We start from the raw sequence: 23,452 nt of genomic DNA on the forward strand, positions 1-23,452 counted from the left end.
ACTGTTACCACTCAAGAGAGAGATCTTGGAGTCATTGTGGCTAGTTCTCTGAAAACATCCACTCAATGTGCAGCAGCAGTCAAACAAGCAAATGGAATGTTTGAAATCATTAAAAAAGGGATAGAGAGTAAGACAGAGAATATCTCATTGCCTCTGTATAAATCCCTGTTATGCCCACATCTTGAATACAGTCTACAGATGTGATTGCCTCAGTTCAAAAAAGATATCTTGGCATTGGAAAAGGTTCAGAAAAAGAGCCACAAAAATGATTAGGGATATGGAATGGATGGCATATGAAGAGAAATTAAAAAGACACAGACTTTTCATCTTAGAAAAGAGGAGGCTGATGGGGGATATGAGCGAGGTCTATAAAATCATGGTGAGTATGGAGAAAATGAATAAGGAAAAGTTATTTGCTTTTTTCCATAACATAAGAACTAGGGGTCACCAAATGAATTTAATAGGTAGCAGGTTTAAAACAAACAAAAAGAAGTTTTTCTTTATGCAGCTCACAGTCAACCTGTGGAACTCCTAGCCAGAAGATATTGTGAAGACCAGGACTTTAACAGGGTTCAAAAATGAACTAGATAAATTCATGGCTGTTAGGTCCAGCAATGGCAATTAGCAAGGCTGTGTAGGAATGATGTCCCTAACTGACACAGAGCCTTAGGTGAAGCATGGAGCCTTTCAGATCAGGAAGCAGCGCCAGCTGAGGGATGTGCTGGCTGCCAGCATGGAGCCTGGGAGCTGAGAGGCTCCGTGCCTCTAGCCACCAGCAGGATCACAGTGGTAGATGGGCAGGGCAGACTGTATGGCTGAGCTACATGCCACAGAGGTAGAAGACCAGTGGGCAAGGGCCCATTAGCCAATGGGAGCTGCGGGAAGCAGCATGGGCTAAGGAACATGGAGGCTGCAGGCACAGCTATACTGTTGAGGGGAGAGTCCATAACATGAATAGTTTGAAAAGGGGTCCCTATGCTCCAAAAAGTTGGGAGCCACTGGCCTAGGGAGGTTGGAGAATCTCCATCACTGGAGATATTTAAGAGCCGGTGGGATTGACTTCTATTAGGGAGGATATATATGGAGCTTGGTCCTTCCGTGAGGGCAGGGACTGGATTTGATGACCTGTTGAGGTCCCCTCCAGTTCTAGTGTTCTATGATTCCATGATACTTATAATCACTTAGGGTGCGTCTATACTGCGGGGCTTAGCTCGAAATAAGTGACGCAAAACTGACCTACGTCAATTGTGTAACTTATTTCGAAATAGCTTATTTTGAAATTGGGAGTGTCTACACTGCACTTATTTTGAAATAGAGCACTTTTCCTCCAACTCCCCTTACTTCTTGTAGAATGAGGGTTACAGGAGTTGGAGTAAGCAGTCCTCCAGTTTGACAGTATTTCGACATTTCGTCTATACAGTATTTCGTCTAGACAGTATTGCTATGTAGACATGGACTAAGTTACAGCCTCTCTCCAAGTTATGAACGAGTTACAGACCAAACACTTTGCCGTAACTCGATCTGTTCGTAACTCGGACCCCATTGAGTTACATGTGACCGTCCTGTTCGTAAGCGCGGGTCGCGTTCATAACTCGGGGACCGCCTTTACGACCGCTCCATGGGAGCTTTGGTCGTAAGTGCGAACAGTCGTAACTTGACCGTTCGCAACTCGGGGAGCGGCTGTATTTCAAAATAATGCTAGTTATATTGAAATAATGTTGCTGTGCAGACGTACCCTTGGGCTATGTCTACACTGGCAGCTTCTTGCGCAAGTATACTTGCGCAAAATCTATTGTGCAAGAGAGCGTCCACACTGTCGGGATGCCATTGCGCAAGAACTTGGCCCCAGAACCACTTCGACCATGTCAAGAGGTCACCAGTGGAATCTGTGGGCGTGCATCGGACCCCCCACTGGGAAACATGCTTAAAGGGACCCCTGGACGGCTGTTTCCCTGTGGCTGCATGCTGAGGCACCTCTGTGAGGCATCGAGAGCCACAGCTGTGCCCTCCACCTCAGCCCCTGGAAAGTGCCCCTGGGCACCGTTGCTGCCCTCGTTATAGCCATGGAGCCGAAGGAGGACCCCACCCAACAATGTCCCCTCACGGCCATCATTGAGGCTCTAGAGGTCCTTCAGCAGGGAGCCACACTGCTTCAGCAGGAACTGGAGACTGGGAAGCAATGCTGCAGCCACACTCGGGCACCCCCACCCCACCACCGACAGGTGCCTGTGGAGCTATGAAACCAGAGGGGACTGGTGGGAGCGCCTGGTGCTGGGACAATGGGCGACCAGCACTGGGTGCAGAACTTCTAGATGTGCAGGGGGATATTTCATGAGCTCTATACCTGGCTCACCCCTGTGCTCTGGAGGCAGGATACCTGCCTGCACCCTGCCATCCCCGTGGAGAAGAGGGTTGTGATCACCCTCTGGAAACCGGCCACCCCGGACAGCTACCGCTCCGTGGGGAACCAGTTCGGGGTGGGCAGGTCCACCATCGGCGCGGTCGTCCAGCAGGTAAGGCCCCTGAGGGACCAAGGGCTCACCCTGGGGGAGGGAAGGGGCCAGACTGGGGGGGTGGGGAGGCTGTAGGGGCAGGGGGAAGCCCCACACCCAGGGGGTCATGCTGTCCCTCCTGCAAACAGCCCTGCTGGTGTAGGGGGGAACCCCCAGGGGCAGAGGACTCTGGCCTGTGTGGGAGGAGGGCCCATCAAAGGGAGGGCGAGCACGCCCAAAGGGCCCATGTACCCACTGTGTCTCATTCCGTGCATCCCCTGTGCTCCCATGTGCCCCTCTGCAGGTCGTCCATGCCATCAACGATGTGCTGCTCCAGAGGGTCATCCGCCCCCATGACCTGAACGCCACCATCGCTGGCTTCACCACCCTGGGGTTCCTGAACTGCAGGGGAGCCATGGATGGGACCCACATGCCCATCCAGGCACCGGAGCACCGAGTGGCCCAGTTCATCAATCGGAAGGGCTATTGCTCGGTGGTGCTCCAGGCGCTCGTGGACCACCATGGCCGGTTCCAGGACATTTATGTGGGGTGGTCCTGCCGGGCCCAGACTCCTGCATCATCCAGCACTCAGGCCTGTGCCACAGGCTGCAGGCGGGCACCTACTTCCCCCAGTGGGACTTCACCATCGGAGCCGTTAGGATGTCGGTCTGCATCGTGGGGCATACGGCCTACCCCCTGATGGCCTGGCTGATGCAGCCATACACAAGCCGACTGGACCGCAGCCAGACCGCCTTTAACGCCCACCTGGACTGAGCCCGCAACCCCATGGAGAGCTCCTTTGGGCAGCTGAAGGCACGCTTCAGGTGCCTCCTGACCCGCCTGGACATGGGGGTGCAGCACATACCAGAGATCATCGCAGCATGCTGTGTGCTGCATAACATTATTGAGGGGAAGGGCCAGGCCTTCCTCCCGGGGTGGATGGCAGGAGAAGGCCAGGCCTACTAGCAGCCCCAGATGGCTGCCACCCGGCAGACCAACCGCGACGTGGTGCGGGTCCGGGAAGCCCTCCAGGTGATGCTGGACCAGGCCTCACAGGAAGCCACACCTACACCTCTGACTGCAGGGCTGCCCCCGTGCCCCTACTTCCCACTCCCATCACCACCCCTTCCCTCCACCTGCACGTACGGAGTGTCAGAGAGGCCACCTATGTTTTTTTCCCAGAGGCCGGTTCTTGCGCAAGAAGCCTTTGCCACGTGTCCGCACTGCCCTCTTGTGCAAGAATGCCTGTGCAAGAGACCTTACGCCTGTTAGGAAAGAGCGTAGCTCTTGTGCAAGACGCCCTCTCTTCCCACGCCGTACTGTACATTTCCTTGCGCAAGAGCGGGCGGGCAGTGTGGACGGCTGTACTTGCGCAAGAACCCGCCAGTGTAGACGTAGCCTTAGAGTTGAACGGCATATGCTTAAAAAAGCTGTTTTATATTTCTCATTCAAAACAAAAGCGGCGAGGAGTCCTGTGGCACCTTATAGACTAACTGAAGCATTGGAGCATAAGCTTTCGTGGGCAAAGACCCACTTGGTCAGATGCATGGAGTGGAAATTTCCAGAGGCAGGTATAACTACGCAGGCCAGAATCCGGCTGGAGATGACGAGGTGGATCCAATCAGGGAGGATGAGGCCCACTTCTATCAGCTGATCTGGAGGTGTGAATTCCAAGAACACTTTATTATTTGATATGAAAAAGGAAATCTGCTCCGGAATGGGGCCTGATGTACAGCTTTGGGCTTGTGGGCAGGGGACATCAGTGGAAGTGACTGGCACCATTCTGTTATTGGTGCATGGGTGGCTAATGAAAGCCTTCATGTCACTGCTGCTGGGTATGTCCCTGACTCTGGCTGTGTAAGCACCAGACCTGTAGAGGCCCGCAGCTCGTCACAGCCATACAGTGTGAGAGGGAGCCCAGACAGGTATGCTAGAGGGCTCAGTGGTACCCTAGTTCCAGGTCGCACCCCCAGTGAAGGGCGTCACCCAACAGGCATTGTGTCACGTTGCTGAATTGGAGGGAAGCAGCCAGATCGCTGCTGCACCCCTAAGTGGGGGTGTTGGCCCCAGAAATTGGTGTAGGGGGAGCCATGTGGGGTATTGAATGGGAAATTATTGTTTGTTGATCTTATGTACGCTATTTATGTGAGTGTATAATGTCTGTGTGTGTAGGTAGGAATCTGTAATCTGTGTGGAAGCTGAATATTTCTGTGAATATGGTTGAGCATTGCTATGGACAGGCTGAGTAGTGAAGCCCTGTGGAACAATGGCCCTTGATGGCCCAAAGACACACCTAAAGCAGGAGGGCGGAGACCCAAGAGCTGCCAGCAGAGAGAGGCTGAGGACCAGGTGACCTGCTGCATACTAGAAGAGGCCAGGAAGGGTATAAAGAGGCCATGTGGTCGATGCCATTTTGTTCTCAGCTCAGCACTTCATCCCAGAGGCAGCACTGCAGGGATTGAAGAGCCCGGAAGACCTGCGAACCCATCCTGATCTCAGGATGTGCAATAAGAACTTTTAAACCAGCAGCTGCAACACCTCTGCTAGAGCCTGCATCGAGAACTGGGAGATTCGGTGCATGTAACATACTGTACTTTAATAACCTTACTCTCATGCTTTTCTTTATTGTGTTAATAAACCTTTAGTTTTAGATTCTAAAGGATTGGCCCAGCGTGATTTGTGGGTAAGATCCAGAGGGTAAATTGACCAGGGATCTGTGGCTGGTTTCTTGGAACCGGACAGGACTTGTTCGGGGTAGGTGGGATTGGGTGCTAGGACCCCCCACCTGTGTATGAGGCCCGGGGCCATCTGGGGCACGGATATTGCTGGGGTGTCTGAGGGGTTTTGCTCGGGAGGCTTCAGGCAGGTTGCTGAAGCGCTCTGTGAGACTGGTTTTTGGCCTGTGTGGAGAGGTCGCCAGTCGGGGGCTGTAAGGAGCCCCGGATTTGAGCAATTCGCCCTGAGCGGACGCACTCAGCTGTGCCCAGACACGGCCTGGTCCGTCACAGTGGCGTAGTCGGCAGGATCCACAGATCTTGGTCAATTGAGCTTTGGGATCAGGACCCCACGCTGTCTAAATTTGATTTTTGGTGTTGAGAGTTTGGTTGATTAAAGAGCCGCTGCGATGAACCCGGAATTATATGAGAGTCTGAGCAAAAGTGCTCTGAAGGATTTGTGCTTGGGGAGAGGCATTGCCTTTAGGAAAAGGGCCTCTAAACTAGATCTGGTAGTGCTGTTATTAACCAGAGATGTGGATGAAAAGGAGCAGAAGCAAGCCAAGGAGGCTGCTGAAAGAAGGCGGAAGGCAGATGAAGAAATTGCTAAGAGAAAGCAGGAGATGGATCGGGAACTTGAGATGAGAAGAGCAGAACATGCAGAGAGAATGGCAGAGTATGCAGAGAGAAGGGCAGAGCATGCAAAGAAGATGGCCCTAGCCAGGGAGGAAAATGCTAGACTTGACCTCCAGCTTAAGAGACTAAAAGAACAAGAGAGACTGTATCCTCCTGAATGTTCAATGTATAACTCTGTGGGTATGCGGTGTGCTTATGATATGGCAGACGTATTTTACCCAGCTGATGTGAAAACCCAACCCCAAAGCATGTGTAAATGCAAACCTTTTGTGTTACCTGTAGCTAACAGGGAGGTTTGGGAAGGGGGTGTATGTGGGTATGAAAAGTTTCCTGGAGCTGGTCAGTCTCCCTGTAACCAAGGGGAAAGTGTCTCTACATGTGAGCCTGTGGGTGAGGGCCCGTCTGATGCCTCAGAGGTGAGGCTGGAATCAGAACCAGGGCAGGAAGAGCCCAGAAATCAGGGAAATGTTTCTCTGAGGCAGCCTGGAGTGGCTGGCCAGAGTGAAGTTTTAGTTGAGGAGCTGGTGGCTGGTGAGGTTTGTGGAATTGAACCTGCACAAGTTGAAAGTGATTTGTGTGAAGAAGCACAGTGTGTGCAAGCTGGCAATTTGGCTGGTGGAAGTAGCAAGGGGGCAGTAAAGGAAGCTGTCTCAGTGGCTAGCTGTATGACTGAGATTAGCCAGGGGTGTTGGGACAAGGGAGAAGCTGTCTCTGGTTGTCTGGCTGTGTGTGGGGAAGAGTTTCTTCCTTTGTCTGAGGAAGGTGCCCCACAGCCTGTGAAGGCTGAGAGCAGTATTGTTGTCCCAGAGTTGGGTCTGGATATGGCTAAGGCCCAGGAAGGGGGTGGCCCAAGGTTTGTGTCTGCTGGGGAGAGGGATGAGGTGACTCAGGTAGAGTCAGTCAGTGTTTTACCAGAACCCCAGAGACCAGACAGTGGTGACCCTGATATTGTGCCTGATGCTGCTGTGTTGCTGGCAGAGGGGGGAGCGACTCTGTGGGAGCAGGGAGACCCCTTAGCCCGGGCACAAGGAGAGAATGAGGGTGTGTTAACTCTGGTGCCTAATGATGGTGTGGACGTTTACAGCCATCTAGAGAGTTGCACAGGGAGTGAAGGTGCTTCTGACCCTGTCTCTTGTGGGTCTGTCTGTGTGCCTGAGAGGGGATTGTTTGTGAATCCACCAGAGGGGCTGGAGATAACTCAGGGAGTTAGGGAATTGCAGGAGGAGTTGGTTGTGGCTCAGCAGGGCAAGGCTGCTGCAGAGCCAGAGAAGGGTGAACTGCTGCTTAAGGAAGCTCATAGGGAGGAGAGTCCTGGCAGTGCTTGTAGCAAGCAGTTTGCTGTGACTGAGAGAGGTGACGATGCCTGGCTTGGAGAAGGCATTCAGGAGAAAGCTCTGCCTGTAAAAGGCAGCAGCTTGGTGTGTGAGGCACTTGTTGCAGTGCCTGACAGACAGAACTTGTCTGTTGGCAGTGACTCCACTGACTTGGGTTTAGGGAAACCCAGTGTGGATGGTGGTGGAGAAGTCTCAGAGGGACTGAGGGTTGTTCCAGAGGAGGCAGGAACAGCCAGAGAACTGGAGCAGGCTGCTAACCCAGTGACTGTGGGTGACCAGCTTGCTGGGAAGTCAGTGTGTGTGGGACAGGATTGTTCCCAGGTGAGTGAGGAGAGTGGGAAGTTAGTGTCTCAGATTCAGGAGAAGGGCTGGGTAGCTAAGTATGCAGAGCAGAACAGCTGTGTGGTCACTCTCCCTAGGAGGCAGGAGATGGCAATTAAGCTCCCATCTCTGGACATGGTGGACACTCATAATCAATCAGGGAAGTTGATATCTGGTTCCATGTGGAAACAGAGGTTAGAGAGGGACAGAGGAGAGACTTGGGAGTCTACGGCTCACTGCTGTTACCCCACTGAGTGGGGGAAGGGGGAGAATTCCAGGGCCATTGTGAGCCAGGGAGTCACGCCCAGCCAGCCCTTTGTCTTGGTCAGGCCAGAGGTTTCAGGCCTGGAGCCCAGAGGACAAGGGGGAGGGGCAGGACTTGCTTTGGCCAAGAAGATTTGCAGTTTAAACCTGAGGGGCCAAAACTGCAATGGTGTGGGGCCAGAGAAGGGGCCTGACGGAGAATTTCAGTATACAGCTGATGTAGGATTGTTCTTGTTACTGATGTTAATTCTTGTAACCAATGTATTATTGTTGCAGAGAATTGTAATGGTATACAGTGTGCATGAGCTTATGAAAATACCATGTAATCTGTCTGGAGATATACCAAACGACAGACGGTATGTAAGGGGACATTGTGATGTTGCTATTTCGTGGTTAACACTTGTAACTGGTCTTGGAACTTCTTACAGGACAAAAAGGGTTCCCACCAGAAGGTCCTGTATGAGAAGGGAAACTGAGGCACGCCACCATTTTGTTGGGGGAGGCCTGTGATGCCCTCAGTGATGTTACTGGCATCACTTCCTGCATCAATTTTGCGTTGGGGGTGTCACGTTGCTGAATTGGAGGGAAGCAGCCAGATCGCTGCTGCACCCCTAAGTGGGGGTGTTGGCCCCAGAAATTGGTGTAGGGGGAGCCATGTGGGGTATTGAATGGGAGATTATTGTTTGTTGATCTTATGTACGCTATTTATGTGAGTGTATAATGTCCATGTGTGTAGGTAGGAATCTGTAATCTGTGTGGAAGCTGAATATTTCTGTGAATATGGTTGAGCATTGCTATGGACAGGCTGAGTAGTGAAGCCCTGTGGAACAATGGCCCTTGATGGCCCAAAGACACACCTAAAGCAGGAGGGCGGAGACCCAAGAGCTGCCAGCAGAGAGAGGCTGAGGACCAGGTGACCTGCTGCATACTAGAAGAGGCCAGGAAGGGTATAAAGAGGCCATGTGGTCGATGCCATTTTGTTCTCAGCTCAGCACTTCATCCCAGAGGCAGCACTGCAGGGATTGAAGAGCCCGGAAGACCTGTGAACCCATCTTGATCTCAGGATGTGCAATAAGAACTTTTAAACCAGCAGCTGCAACACCTCTGCTAGAGCCTGCATCGAGAACTGGGAGATTCGGTGCATGTAACGTACTGTACTTTAATAACCTTACTCTCATGCTTTTCTTTATTGTGTTAATAAACCTTTAGTTTTAGATTCTAAAGGATTGGCCCAGCGTGATTTGTGGGTAAGATCCAGAGGGTAAATTGACCAGGGATCTGTGGCTGGTTTCTTGGAACCGGACAGGACTTGTTCGGGGTAGGTGGGATTGGGTGCTAGGACCCCCCACCTGTGTATGAGGCCCGGGGCCATCTGGGGCACGGATATTGCTGGGGTGTCTGAGGGGTTTTGCTCGGGAGGCTTCAGGCAGGCTGCTGAAGCGCTCTGTGAGACTGGTTTGTGGCCTGTGTGGAGAGGTCGCCAGTCGGGGGCTGTAAGGAGCCCCGGATTTGAGCAATTCGCCCTGAGCGGATGCCCGCAGCTGTGCCCAGACACGGCCAGGTCCGTCACACATTGCTATACTGTGAATCCATTTCCCAAGCTGACGAGAATGACTGATCTCTACTTCCAAATTCACAGTCTTATCAGTGCTCAGATTTCCCTTCAGCCATCTGCCTCCAGATCTGTCTGTCTACCCTGCGCATTTACCGGGAATCCGAACCGGTGGCGATCAAGGCATTATCCTTTATTTTCTTGTTAATCAATTACAACGTTCAAATATTCAGAAATACCTAGAGCAGCCAACTCCTCTCAGTCAGCCCAGAGGCCGGGAGTTCTCCTCTCCCTTTGGAAAGGTCCCTTAATCATTGTTGACTCCTAAAGCTGGATCAATATCCTATTAGCACCCACAGGCTTTGTTTCCAGCCTGTTTACATTCAAAGGCTGCTTCTCACCTAGACCTTGAGCAAATCCCCTGAGACGGCACAGAGCTATATTAAACACAGGGCACACACCTGGGTTGGCTCTCGGCGTGGGAGGCTGTTGAAGATGATGCAGTGAGAGAGGTGTGGGGCACGGCTTAGAATCATAGAGCTCTAAAGAGGGATACACCAGGAAGGGGATTCACCAGGAAGACACTGAAGGGAATACACCAGGAAGACACTTCCACCTCAGACTTCACAGGTACCCCTCTCTTTCTGAGGAGCTCGCCTGCTTGACAAACCCAGCGCATCATGGGCAGGATGGGGCAGAGTGTAAGTCTGTTTTCCTTTCTGCTCTGCACAGCCATTAAACATCCCAGGCCCTTTCGACTTTTGGTCCGTTTGCTACCGATGCAGGGTAGCTATTTCGGGATACCTCCGGTATCCCGAAATAGCTTTGCAGTGTAGACATACCCTACATATCTATGGATACCACTGATTGGAAACTGTTCTCTCTTTGTCCATTTGAATGCAATACGTCCTTATCTTTATTTCCCTCTCTTCTGTCACATGTACCTTTGTTTGTCTCTTCTCTAAGCAGAAAAATTTGAGAATTTCCAGTAAGTCTACATAGGGTAGTTTTCCCCTATGTCATAGACTATCCAGGAACTCCGCTTTCATCTGTTTCTCTGTTTCGTTTTTTATAGAAACTGGGTGACCAAAAAAATAAAATAAACACATATCAAGAGTAGGCTATTATCCATCCCACTCCATAGGTATCCCAATGTCTTCCTTTTGGCCACTGCTGCAAATTCATCTGCTAGCAAGAAAACTCAAGCCTCTTCCATGAGGTGTGTTCTAGCTGGGATGTTTCCGCTGGCACAGGTCTTCGCAAAGGTTTGGTTGTTTTCCACTCTCAGATTTTGAGCAACCAGGTGAATATGGAAATCCCTACTGCATGAATTTTCCCACGTGGATTTCATTGCAATAAGAAACAGAGATGGATAACCGGTATCCACATTTCTGTTTTCTGCTGGTTCCAATTAAATTTTCCCACACAACAATGTATTGGAACTGCTGATGCATGGAGCACCATTATATATATAATAAGCTGTAGTATGGTCAGTGGTTCCTAATTAATTTTCTTGAATCAGGAAAATATTTTTCTGTGTGTGAAGAGTGACTAATCCGTCATACCAATGAGTAAAGCCTCCGGTAGTGCATGTCATGTCTCATGTTCTCATTGTCTCTCCATCCAGGCATTTGTACGGGAAATGTCACCAAAGACTCTGGCTACATACAGGAAGTGAGTGGAATGCACATTGCATGCAGGAGACACTGTTCTACCTTAGAGTTGGACACCTTCCCTACTCCATGACAGATATCAACACAACCAACTTAAACAATCCTTCTACCTTCATTCTGGTGGGTATTTCTGGACTGGAGATGGCCCATGTCTGGATCTCTATCCCCTTCTGCACTCTATATGTCATAGCCATCTTGGGGAACTTCACCATCCTCTTCATCGTGAAGACAGAGTCGAGCCTACATAGGCCCATGTACTATTTCCTCTGCATGCTGGCCTTCACGGACCTGGTCCTCTCTACATCCACCCTGCCCAAAACTCTGGGCATCTTCTGGTTCAATGCCAGGGAGATATATTTCAATGCCTGCCTCACCCAGATGTTCTTCATTCACTGCTTCACAGTGGTGGAGTCTGGGATCCTTGTGGCCATGGTTTTTGATCGCTACATGGCCATCTGCCATCCCCTAAGATATTCCAGTGTCCTGACAAATGGCATGGTGGTCAAGATTGGCCTGGCGGTGGTGCTGCGTGGTGGCATGCTTATACTACCGTATCCCCTTCTGGCGAGGTGGTGGCCATATTGCAGAACCCATGTCATCGCTCACTCGTATTGCAAGCACATTTCTGTAGTAACTCTGGCCTGTGCCGACATTCGTGTCAGTAGTTACTATGGTCTCTCTGTGACAATCTTTGTGAGTAGTCTAGATGTGTTTTTCATCACAGTGTCCTATATCCAGATCCTCAGGGTCATCTTCAGTCTCCGCACAAAGGACACCCGCCTCAAGACCTTTGGGACCTGCAGCTCCCACCTCTGTGCCATCTTAATCTTTTATATCCCAGATGTTTTCTCCACTGTCATGCATCGGTTACATCACAATGTGCCCCTGCATGTTCTCATTCTTATTGCTAATGTGCACCTTCTTGTGGCCCCCATGTTACACCCCATCATCTATGGGGTGAGGACTACGCAAATCCGGGACAAGTTGTTCAGGCTATTTCCTCATAAAAGGACCTAAATTTCTCTTGGTGAGTCCACTCTCAAGCCGATCTTTGTTACTTACTAGACAGTAAGACAGGTGTTAGACCCTTTCCTGACCCGATTGTGCTGTGTCAGTGTGTCCAATGGGGGAATAAGTCTATTTACAACTCAGTGAGTTGTCACTTTTTTGTTGCTTGTAATTGACCCCACCCTTTGTGACATGAGTTCCCCAAAGTTCCATCCATACTCTTCCTCTTCTCCCCCAAACCCTCCTGCTGCTCGTCCCATGAGCTTCTCACTTCTCCTTGCCTTGTCACTCACTGGATCATCTCCATGCATCCCCAACTCCTGCAGCTACAAGGGTGTCCGATGGCAGGATGGGGCTCTTTAATCATGTTTCCAGTTTCTGCTTAGGCTTTTGAAAGTACTAGTGTTTTGGCAGATAACTTGGGAAATAGTTGCCAGGAGCATTGTATCTAATTCTTATATATAAAAAGAAGTGTAAATACATATTAGACCCAGTAAGAGAGAGGTAGCCGTGTTAGTCTGAACTTGGTAAAACAAAAAAAGCAGTCATGTAGCACTTTAAAGACTAACGAGATAGTTTATTAGGTGATAAACTTTTGTGGGGCAGACCCACTTCTTCAGATCATATTCTGAAAGTGAAATGGAATGACCGTTATATAGCAGAGGAATACAATGAAGAAGTAAACAAATCAGCTACATAGAATAGAAGGTAGGGGCGAGGGGAAGAGAAAGAGACAAGGAAGGAGGAAATTGCTTATTGTAAGAGTCAATTAAGAGGCTAATTTGGAGTTACTATGAATATCAAAAGGTGGGGAGGCTGTCTTTGTAATTTGTAAGGGTATGTCTACACTTGCACCCTAGTTTGAACTAGGGATGCAAATGTAGGCATTAGAAATAGTCAGTGAAGCAGGGATTTAAATATCCCATGCTTCATTAGCATGATCTCGCCGGTGTGCTACTCCACTGAACAGCTGTTTTGAAAGTGAAAGTGCATGCCGGGATGCATTAGTTCGAACCAAACCCCTTGGTTCGAACTAATGTTACTCCTCAAAAAATGTAATGTAGGCTACACTACATTGGTATGTACGGGAAGAGGATGAGGACTGAGGAGGCGAATGACTCCTCACATACTGTGGTAAAAGATTTGTGTTAGGCTAAGGTTAGAAATAAAACATTCAGGAGACACTCACTGAACAAAGAACATGAGAGGGACATTTTCAGGTGCGTCACGTATTGCATGTGTGATGAGTGGAGGGGAAACCACACCTTCATTTTCCTTGGCTCTCTGCTGAGGAATGCTTTTCTCCTGTGATCCAGCCCACAACGCAGTCTTGTCCATGATATGGAGGTATTTCTTATACAAAATACAAAATTACATCTCAGAATGCTCTGTACCCCAAAACAACAGCCTGGCATTCCCTATGTTCACCACTATTATGTAATGGCAAAAATCTCTTGTACAAAACATGTTGTGTGTCTATGGAGAAGTTGTGTTTTGCTGACTACGATTATTCTGCTTGTAAGCATGTCTCATTTTTGTATGTGAAGTTTCAAATATTGACTATGTGCTTGTGCTGCAAATGTGTTTGCTCCCGTGGTAACTGCCACAGAATAGTTTACATCAAGTCTAGCTGGAACATTATGGACTATTCCATTTGAGGTCCAGTCAATTATCACAAGAAGCTCATCCCCTTCCCCCCAAATGGACTTTCCTGAGGACATTCTAGCTAGAACATGGGTAAGGACCCCTGCTATGACTCATGGAAGCATACCATGACATGTGACCAGGTCATGTGACGCTGGAGTCCATCTTCTGTGTGTACTTTTCCATTAACTCTGGCGAGGGCTTTGTTTGCGACAATGCAGTTCCCTCCACATGAAAGAAGCTATAAAATGGAGAAGTGACATCCACACTTGGTCTCACTCTTCCTACAACTAAACACCTGAAAACCTAGCTGGGGGGACGATGACATTGACTTGCGGGGTGGAACCAGGCTGAAAAGGAGCAGACGCTGCCCATGTATGAAACATTGGTGAACTGTTTGTAACATCAGGGTCCAGGCACTGCTTGATTCAAACCCTGCCTATTTGCTGGATTTTGCAATATCTAAAAGGGTGTCACATGGAGGAGGGAAAAAATTGTTCTCCTTGGCCTCTGAGGATAGGACAAGAAGCAATGGGCTTAAATTGCTGCAAGGATTAGGAGGTTTAGGTTGGACATTAGGAAAAACTTCCTAACTGTCAGGGTGGTTAAATACTGGAATAAGTTGCGTAGGGAGGTTGTGAAATCTCCACTTCTGGAGATATCTAAGAGCAGATTAGACAAGACATCTATCAGGGATGGTCTAGATGGTACTTGGTCCTGTTCTGAGGGCAGGGGACTGGACTCGATGACCTCTCACGGTCTCTTCCAGTTCTAGTGTTCTATGATTCTATGATTCTAGTTTATAGAACTCAGGTTGTGATTTAATTCAGTATCTAAGGCAATCTATTTAAACCGTACATTTATTACATGGAATTATTTAAAATCTAGCTTTGGTACCTTGTCAATCTGGTTTGTATTTTTTATCTAAAACACGGTGCTGTTTGCAGTGTAAAGGGAAAACGGCTCAGGAACAGAGCCTGGTGCACAGTCCCCTCCATATTGAGGGAGGGGCAGAGCAAGTTATAAACCTACACTGCTCAGGCTTCTGGCAGAAGCAACAAAAAGGTCCCTCCCAAGCCCAGTGAAAATGAGCAAGTGAGGGTGGATGAGAGCAAGTGAAAGAGTGCGGGGGCTCTGTCTCCCACCCCCTCCCTTTTTCTTTCTCTCCCCTCTCCTATTTATTTCGAGTTTTCATATCCCCAACTCATAACTCCGGTCATCTGAAGAAGTGGGCTATGCCCATGAAAGGTCATGATCCCATCTACATGTTTCATTAGTCTATAAAGTGCTACCAGACCATATGCTGTTTTTTCTGTAACAGATGAACTCGGCTACCCCTGAAGCTCCTAAGGTACGTGTATTATGTAACCCTAGCTTCTGGCCAGGGCCAGGGTCTTAGGATGGGGAGATGGGGGAAATTGGCCGGAGACTATGGTTAGTCCAAGAATGGCGGTAGGAAATATTCATGTAACTCAGCTGGGTTTATCCTGCCAGAAAATGTTTGTGTGAGTGCAGGACCAGGAGGGGACTGCAATTTGTCACAGCCTCACAGTTTGAGAGGAGGCCCAGGGGGTTTAGTGTTACCCTCTTTCTAGGTTGCGCCTCAGGAAAGTCCATTTCAGTGGCACTGGGACCAGGTAAAATGCACAGCCTGATGGTCTGTGGGAGATTTTCAGTTCCTACACTGGGGTGGGGATTTTAAGTGAGGCTATATGTGGAGGCTAGAGAGCTGTCAAAGGGGTTACCCAGGTTGTTCTGTTTTCCGTTTGCTTGAAGGGGCCGTAGGGACAGAAAGGCAGCAAGATGACTGAAAACAGTGAAAATGGTGCGACATTGGAGTTATTCAGTTGCAGGCTGTAGACAAACAAAAGAAATGTGGCAACATATTTTGCACATTGAGAGAGAGGCTGCCAGAGAGGATGCTGAATACAGGAGGGGCTACGGAATGAATACAACAGGAAATGAGGAGAAAGAGGAAAGCAGAAGGGAGAAAGAGGAAAGCATCAACTGGCCCCTAGGTTACCAATGAAGGAACCTGGTAGTCTTATTGTCAACAAAGCACAGTTTTAAGGCCCTGGCTCAGTGGTTACAGGTACAGTCACACCTGTGTGCCCATTCTTATGGCCCACCTCAGTGAATTCCTTCAAAGTAGGAATAAGATCCTCCGGAAAAGGGCTTTTTTTCCGGAGGATCGGGGCCAGTGTAGACGCTCTTTTCCGGCTTTTCTAAAAGCCGGAAAAAAGCGGCGGACATTTTTATTTAAATGCCGCGGGGGATATTTAAATCCCCCGCGGATTTCCCTATTACGACTCGTGAAATTAACATGCCTCTTCCGGAAAAGGGGCCAATGTAGACGTAGCCTTGCAGTGTGGACGCTCTCCTTCGGAAGAAGTTTTTTTGGAAGATCTCGTCTGAAAAAAAAAAAGATTATTCTGAAAGAAACCTGCAGTCTAGACTTAGCCTTTGGGGAATGCGGTTCGTATTGAGGAGTTCCGTTACCACCTTTCTGCAACGTCTTTGCATATATATTCTTATGACAAACTCTACTTACGAAGGCGTGTTTCTGCAACTTCACCCTTGTGTGCCAGATTCCATGAGCCAGACCCTTGCTAGCATTGCATTTTGCTTTATAGCTGCAATGTTTTAATTACTTCAGCCTAGGTCTTAGGACTCCTCTACAAGGGCTTATATTTCAGGCCCCCTTCCTACACACATAAAATGAGGCAGGTAATATTGCCGAGTATGTCACTAACTTTGAAATACTGTGTGTGATTCATACGATTCCTGGTGAGCAGAAGATGACCACTTGAGTTACCAACTTAACCGGTTAAGTTCTGGGTGTAATCAATAAAATGCCCACTTGAGGATGCTCTAGAGTCTTGTCAATTCAAAACAATGGTTTTCAAACCATTTCAGAGCTGTCAGAAGCTGGACTTGCTGCCGGCGCTCCAAAGTTCTGTCACTCTGGCTTTGCTCAGAGATGCCGGCTCTGTGGTGAGGACCATGGCGGGCTATTAGCAGCAGATGCTGGACCCTACCACTTCAAAAAGTGGGGCTCAGGCTTCCAGGTTCCTGACTGAGCTTTAACCACCCCCTTATCAGTCACCTCCCCCCATTATTTTTAGTAAAAGTTACAGGTGATAGGCTGACGTGAATTTTGTTTATTACCCGTACGTGATTTTACTAAAAATAGCTAAGAAAATCTTAACCTTAGTCATGAATGATTCTCTGGTCCACTCCTCATTCCCGAATAAAATTGTATCATAGGCCAGGATACAATGATTGCACATTATCAGAGTATTATCCACAGTGACTCCACGATCTCTGTCCTGAGTGATAACAGCTAATTTTTCACCCCCATCACATCATTTGTATAATTGAGATTATGTTATCTGGTGGGCCTCACTTTGCATTTCTCAATGGTGAATTTCATCTGCCATTGTGTTGCCTAGTCCACACCCATTTGTGAGATCCCTGGGAACTTTTTGCAGGCTGCTTTGGACTTACCCATCTTAAGTAGTTTTGGATCATCTTCAACCATTTCCACCTCACCCTTATCCACTTTCTCCAAGTCATTTAGGAATATGGTGACCTGTAGTGGTATCAGTAAATGTTCTGGTCTAGTAACTTATTACTGTTATCCATGCATTCTAATGACACCTCAATCTAAGAGAGTTCCACAGGTTTGTCATCTAAAAAGAATTTCTTAGGTTTGGGAATTCCCTTACATCCTCAGCCATGAAGACCAATGCAAAGTATTCACTGTGGTTCTCCGTAATGGCCTTGTCATTCTTGAGTGCTCCTTTAGCATCTCCATGATCCAGTTGTCTCAACAGCTGTTTAGTAGGCTTCCTGCTTCAGAGGTACTTAAACAACTTTTGGCTCTTTTTGAGTTTCCTAATTTGAGTTTCCTAATGATATTTTTACCCTGTTTTGCCAGAGTTTATGCTCCTTTCAATTTCTTTCAAAAAAAATTAACTTCTGCTTTTTAAAGGAGTCCTTTTTTTGCAATTGCAATCTAGCTTCCTCTTTTACTTTTCTGTTTACCCATGTTGAGCATTCCTTGGGCTTCTTTACTTTAAATTTCATGTATACACTTAACCGAGCCTCTATTATGATGCCTTGAAAAAGATTCCATGTAGTTTGAAGTGATTTCAATTTCAGCACTGTGCCTTTTATATTCTTTTTAACTAACTTCCTCATCTGTGTGTCATGTTCCCCTTCCCCATATATGTAGTATGAGCTTTCATGGGCAAAACCCACTTCTCCAGATGAGCTGGAGTCTCCTTTGTTTGTTAGTTTCTGAGGGCATGTCTACACAGCAGGACTAAAGCCAAAATAAGCTACGCAACTTGAGCTACATCAGCGTTTCCGAAACTATGGTCCGTGGCCTGGTACCAGGCCATGGAAAAAAATGCCGGGCCTCAGCGTGCCTGGTGGCTGCTGACCCTTAGGCAGATTTGACCCATTCGATGGAATCAGGTCCCGCGCCCCTGCACCCGGAAGTGCCGGCGAGTTAAGACCCGGGGCCCTGCTCCAGCGCTATGTAGGGCTGGGTCTCTCCCCGGCTCTGCCTGGAGTGGGCCCTGCCCCCGCGCGTCCTCCCACCCCGCCCCCAGAGCGTCCCCCTCGGCCCCGTACGTCTCTGCCGTGCGCAGCTCCTCCTCGCCGCCTGCCGCCCATGCGCGGCGTTGCATGTGGGCGGAGAGGACGTGACATCACGGCCCGGGGTTTTGAAACCCTCAGGAGGCATGTGGCAGGGCCTGGCTGGCTCCGGGTTCGGCCTCCGGGGCCTGAGCGCAGACCCCGGCCCTGCAACGTGGAAGGAGAAGGTGGGAACCGGGTCGTGCGGTGGCGGCAGCGAGGAAAGGAGAGGGGTGGGGAGAGGGGTGGAAGGAGAAGAGGTTGGGAGGGGAAGGCACCAAGGGACAGGGGTGTGGGAGAGAGAGACAAATGCCAGGGGGCCAAGTGCAGACCATGAGGGAAAGGGCAGGAGGGGAGGTGTCAGTGGGAGGGGGACAGGGTAATGCTGGGAGAGGAGAGGAGAGGAGAGGAGAGGAGAGGAGAGGAGAGGAGAGGAGAGGAGAGGGGAAGGGCGCTGGAGAGGGAGGTGCTGGGAGAAGGCTTGAAAGAAGGGGTGGGCATGAGGAAAGTCAGGATAGAACAAATTGTGTGTGAGGGCACAGAGGGGCAGGAGGGGAATCGGACAGAGACAGGTGAGGGGGTGGGTATTAGGGAAAAAGAGGGGAAAAGGAGGCACCAGGAGGGTGCAGGGCTAAGGGAAGGTGCAGGTGCCAGGGGATTCTGGGGTGAGGTGGAGGGGAGAGCTGGCCACCGGAAGCAGAACTGGACGGGGGAATCAGAGCAGGCTGGAGAGACTGAGGGGCCGGTGGAAACAGGGCTGCCCGGGGGTGCGAGGTTGGGGGCAGGGAGCTGGCCGGGGAAGATGTGGGTGGGGTGGGAGAAGTGGCCGCTGGAAGGAGGGCTGGACGCAGGCAGTGGGGCTGGCCAAGGGAGATTGGGAAGAGAAGCGGGGGAGAACTGGCTGCCCGGAAGGAGGTTGGGGGAAATGGGGCTGGCCAGAGGCGCAGCAAGGGGAGCAGGGGGAAGGAATGAATCGGCCTGCAGGGAGTGGGACTGACCCGACCCCGTTCCCCTCTCCCCCCCACCCACACACATAAACCCCTCGAGTAGTTGTGAACTGTCCGGCTGATAGACACACTCATGCAGCCTGAGCACATTTACCAGCCAGGCAGTTCGAAACTACAAACTGATACATCTAGTAATAATACAACTTACCTAATGAGAAAATACCAGACATGTTCTATGACATGTTCTATGTCTGGTATTTTCTCAGTTGGTTTTTTATGTGTTTATATTTTTGGGCTGCAAAAAGCAGAACTGAAAAAAAAAGGGTTCCAATTAAAGTAAAAAGTTTGGGAAACCCTGGTCTCACCAGCTTTCTGTCTGTCTTACAGCCCATTTATCCAATCCATATTCCTTAACTTGCTGGCAAGAATATTGTGGGTGACCATATCAAAAGCTTTGCTAAAGCTGGCACTAGGAGATTTAAGAGGACCAGAAACAACTTATTTGAATATTCATCATTTGATTAATGAATATGCACATATGCAAATGAACATTACTGGTCCTCCAAAAGTTCGTGAATGGATTTACTGGTCCCCGTGTCAAAAAGTTTGGGAACCCCTGAGCTACATCAATTGCATAACTTAAGTCAAAATAGCTTAATTCAGCTTTAGGCAAATTTGGCTTTCCTACACAGAAGTCTGAGGAAGAGCACTATTCTTCCAACTTCCCTTACTCCTCATAAAATGAGGGTTATTGGAATCAGAGTAGGAAGTCCTCCAAATAGACAGTATTTTGACATTATGTTGAAATAACTGCTTGTGGTGTAGACACGGATTGTGTTATTTTGGAATAATGTCAGTTATGCTGAAATAATACGGCAGTGTTGACATACTCTAACGTGCCATAGAACTACTCATTGTTTTTAAAGTTACAGACTAACATGGCTCTCCCTCGGAGACATTTTTTTTTGTTATGATCACTATTATCAAGCAGTTCAGCTACATTCACCTCTTGGACCTGATCCTGTGCTCTACTTTAGTCTAAATCAAGAATTGCCTCTCCTCTTTTGAGTTCCAGGACTAGCGGCTCCAAGAAGCAGTTACTTAAGGTATCAAAAAATGTTCTTTCTATGTCCATCCCTGAGGTGTCATATATCTAGTCAATATGAGGATAGCTGAAATCACCCACTATTATCAAGTTGCTTATTTATATAGCCTTTGAGATTTCCCCTAGAATTTCCTGGTTACTACCATCATCCTGGTCAGGTGATATCCCAAATGCTCCATTCTTATTATTAAGCATGGGATTACTAGCCATAAAGATTCTATGGTACAGTTTGGTTCACTGAAGATTTTTATTTCAGTTCTACATATAATGTCATCCTCTCCCAGAATGAACTATTCCGTCCTGGTATATTTTGTACCCCACTATGACCATTGATTATCCTCATTGCATCAAGTTTCTGTGTTGCCTACTTTATCAATATTCTCATTTAATAAAAGGTATTCACATTCACCCATATTATCATTTAGACAGCAACAATTTGCAGATAAGCCCTTGAAAATATTGACACTTTTAGTTGTCTATTGTTATATGATATATTAAATTCAATTATTGTTCATGCCACTGTTTCTCATCTGATCCTATTTGTATTTTATCATCCTCTACCCTACTGTTACATGCATCTATCTATCTATCTATCTATCTATCTATAAGAAACCACTGGTTTGACCTAGCATGGCCATTCTGATGCTCCTATATATAAAGTGGTGTTGTGGTTTCTAGATCAGGCTAGGTAGGACAGCTAACCTAGACAATGTAAGGTGGTGGGTTCTAATCCCATAACTAGACAGCCAGCACATGCTGCCTCAAGATTGGAACTGGCTCCTGCCTGAGAAAGGCAAGGTACCCAAACATACCTGTGCCCTACTGTGTCCCATTAGACTCTAGCTCTCCTCCACCCAGAGCTGAGAAGTAATCCTCTCTCTGTAGAGTTAGTAATAAAGTGAGAACACACACTAAAGTTTTAAACCTAACCAGTGTCCCTTAAATGACTTGCAACAAAATATCAGAACTTGTTAGTATTGGAGCTGAGTGGTTCTAATATTTATTTAAAATTCTTTTTTATATAGGAATTGGATACAGTGCTACTGTCAGCTAATTTGAAAGTTAATGGCCAAAACACTAGATATTTCATGAGCCTAAGTAGCCCCTGGAATCATGATTAAAGTTCCTCTCCCATGACCAAAAATCTGATGCAGCTGCCTTGTAGCTGCATGAGTTCAAGGACACATGGAGATGTTCCAGTGACAAGAGGAGGGGAGGAGAGGTGTGAGTGCCAGGAAGGTGTGGAGCAGAAGAGGTAGAGCAGGGATGGACCCTTATAGAAGAGATGTGATCAAGGGTGGTGCGTTGGGGGTCTAGTTACAAGCAATAAGAGAGGTGGCAACTCAATTTGTGGTACCTACACTGATCCCCCATGTCATACTGATGAAGCACAGTAAGCTCAGGAAAGAGTCCAATGTCTCTCTTACTGTCCAGTTAGTGCTTCAGGAAGGATGGTCCAGAACCTTCTCATGAGTGGAGTTCGGTCTGAGAGTGAATGCACCAGAATGAAACTTTAGGGTCTTTTATGAGTGAAAACCCAGAGCAAACTGTCCCGGATTTGCTTGGTCCTCATCCCATAGATAATGGGGTGTAGCATGGGGGGCACCACAAGGTACACATTAGCAAAAAGAATGAGGACATACAGGGGCACATTGCTACCAAACCGGTGCATGACAGTGGAGAAGACGTCTGGGATATAAAAGACTAAGATGGCACAGAGGTGGGAGCTGCAGGTCCCAAAGGTTTTGAGCCGGGCGTCCTTTGAGCGGAGGCTGAAGATGGCCCTTAGAATCTGGCTATAGGACACTGATATAAAAAACACATCCAGACCAGTCACAAAGACTGTCACGGTCAGGCTGTAGTAACTACTGACACGGATGTCGGCGCAGGCCAGGGACACCACAGATATGTGCTTGCAGTATGAATGGGCAATGATGTTGGTTCTGCAATATGGCCATTGCTGGGCCAGGAGGAGATACGGAAGCACAATCATGCTGCCACGCAGTGCCACGGTCAGGCCGATCTTGGCCACCACACGGTTGGTCAGGATGGTGGAATGTCTCAGGGGCTCACAGATGGCCACGTAGCGATCAAAAGCCATGGCCACGAAGATCCCAGACTCCATGACTGCAAAGCAGTTAATTAAATATATTTGGGCGAGGCAGGCACTGAAATAGATCTCCCTGGAATTGAACCAGAAGATGCTCAGCGATTTGGGCAGGATGGTGTTACACAGGCCCAGGTCGGTGGTGGCCAGCATGCAGAGGAAATAGTACATGGGCCCATGCAGACTCGGCTCCCTCTTCACAATGAAAAGGATGGTAACGTTCCCCAAGATGGCTACAATGTATGTGGCGCAGAAGGGGATGGAGATCCAGACATGGGCGGCCTCCAGGCCAGGAATGCCCAGCAGGATGAAGACGGAAGGATTGGTGAAGTCAGTGGTGTTGGAGTTGGACATGGAGCAGGGGAGAAAGAGCCCAACTCTGGAAGAGAAATGTTGTCTTCGGCAGGTACCGTATGTTCTCCTGACTTTCTGTTTGTGCCCAGGACCTAAGGCGATAGCCCCCGTACAAAAACCTGGGTGTGGAGAAAATATAAATATGAGACAGTGCGTGAACCAATGGACATTTTTCTCATGGGTGAAGTCGACAGGACACTCTTTGCACTCAGCAAACTGACATTTTCATCATTCTGAGAAATGAACCATGAACCACTGACCCGACTAATGCCAATTCCAAATATGATGGCGTTCCACGCATAATAATTCCCACACACGCTTATGTGGGAAACCTTTATATCACATTTCCATTTCCAAGTTTCCTGTTTTTGTTTCTCCCTCATCACTGAGCACTGGGCCTACCCTGTCCTTGGTCTTCCCCTTGCTTCTAAAATATGTATAGAATGTCTTCTTGTTTTCCTCTATGTCGCTAGCTAGTTTGAGCTCATTCTGTGCCTTTACCTTTCTAATCTTGCTCCTGCATACCTGTGTTGTTTACTTCGATACATCCTTTGTAATTTGAGCTAGTTTCCACTTTTTACCTTTACCAGCCAGATGTGAAAGGCAGGCACGGAATGGAAGCACTTCCCCCTCACTCCCTTAGCATATGAGGAACGG

General features: G+C 48.5%; 2 protein-coding genes and 1 pseudogene across 2 annotated transcripts; 2 read left to right on the forward strand and 1 right to left on the reverse strand.

Moving 5' to 3' along the window:
- Positions 1-355: 355 nt before the first annotated feature.
- LOC149526044 (uncharacterized) lies at positions 356-3,458 on the forward strand (annotated as a pseudogene).
- Positions 3,459-11,025: 7,567 nt separating this feature from the next.
- Positions 11,026-12,003, forward strand: LOC102447441 (olfactory receptor 52K2-like). The gene has a single exon (XM_025188208.3). It carries the CDS (start codon positions 11,056-11,058, stop codon positions 12,001-12,003), a length of 948 nt encoding a protein of 315 aa, XP_025043993.3. The 5' UTR covers positions 11,026-11,055.
- Positions 12,004-13,059: 1,056 nt separating this feature from the next.
- Positions 13,060-22,795, reverse strand: LOC102447689 (olfactory receptor 52M1-like). The gene is made up of 2 exons (XM_006130072.3): positions 21,883-22,795; positions 13,060-13,115 (listed from the first exon to the last, which is right to left on the reverse strand). Exons 1-2 carry the CDS (start codon positions 22,793-22,795, stop codon positions 13,060-13,062), a joined length of 969 nt encoding a protein of 322 aa, XP_006130134.3.
- Positions 22,796-23,452: the final 657 nt, after the last annotated feature.

This window comes from Pelodiscus sinensis, chromosome 1 (assembly GCF_052426305.1).
Source record: "Pelodiscus sinensis isolate ZL-2025 chromosome 1, ASM5242630v1, whole genome shotgun sequence".
Lineage (NCBI taxonomy): Eukaryota > Metazoa > Chordata > Testudines > Trionychidae > Pelodiscus > Pelodiscus sinensis.

Excerpts from the sequence above, each read along its gene's own strand:
- LOC102447689 (XM_006130072.3), bottom strand. The coding sequence starts at position 22,795 with ATGTCCAACTCCAACACCACTGACTTCACCAATCCTTCCGTCTTCATC. Across the intron at positions 13,116-21,882 it reads GACCAAGCAAATCCGGGACA|GAGTCATTCGCCTCCTCAGT; the intron begins GTTTGCTCTGGG and ends ACAGTATGTGAG.
- LOC102447441 (XM_025188208.3), top strand. The coding sequence starts at position 11,056 with ATGACAGATATCAACACAACCAACTTAAACAATCCTTCTACCTTCATT.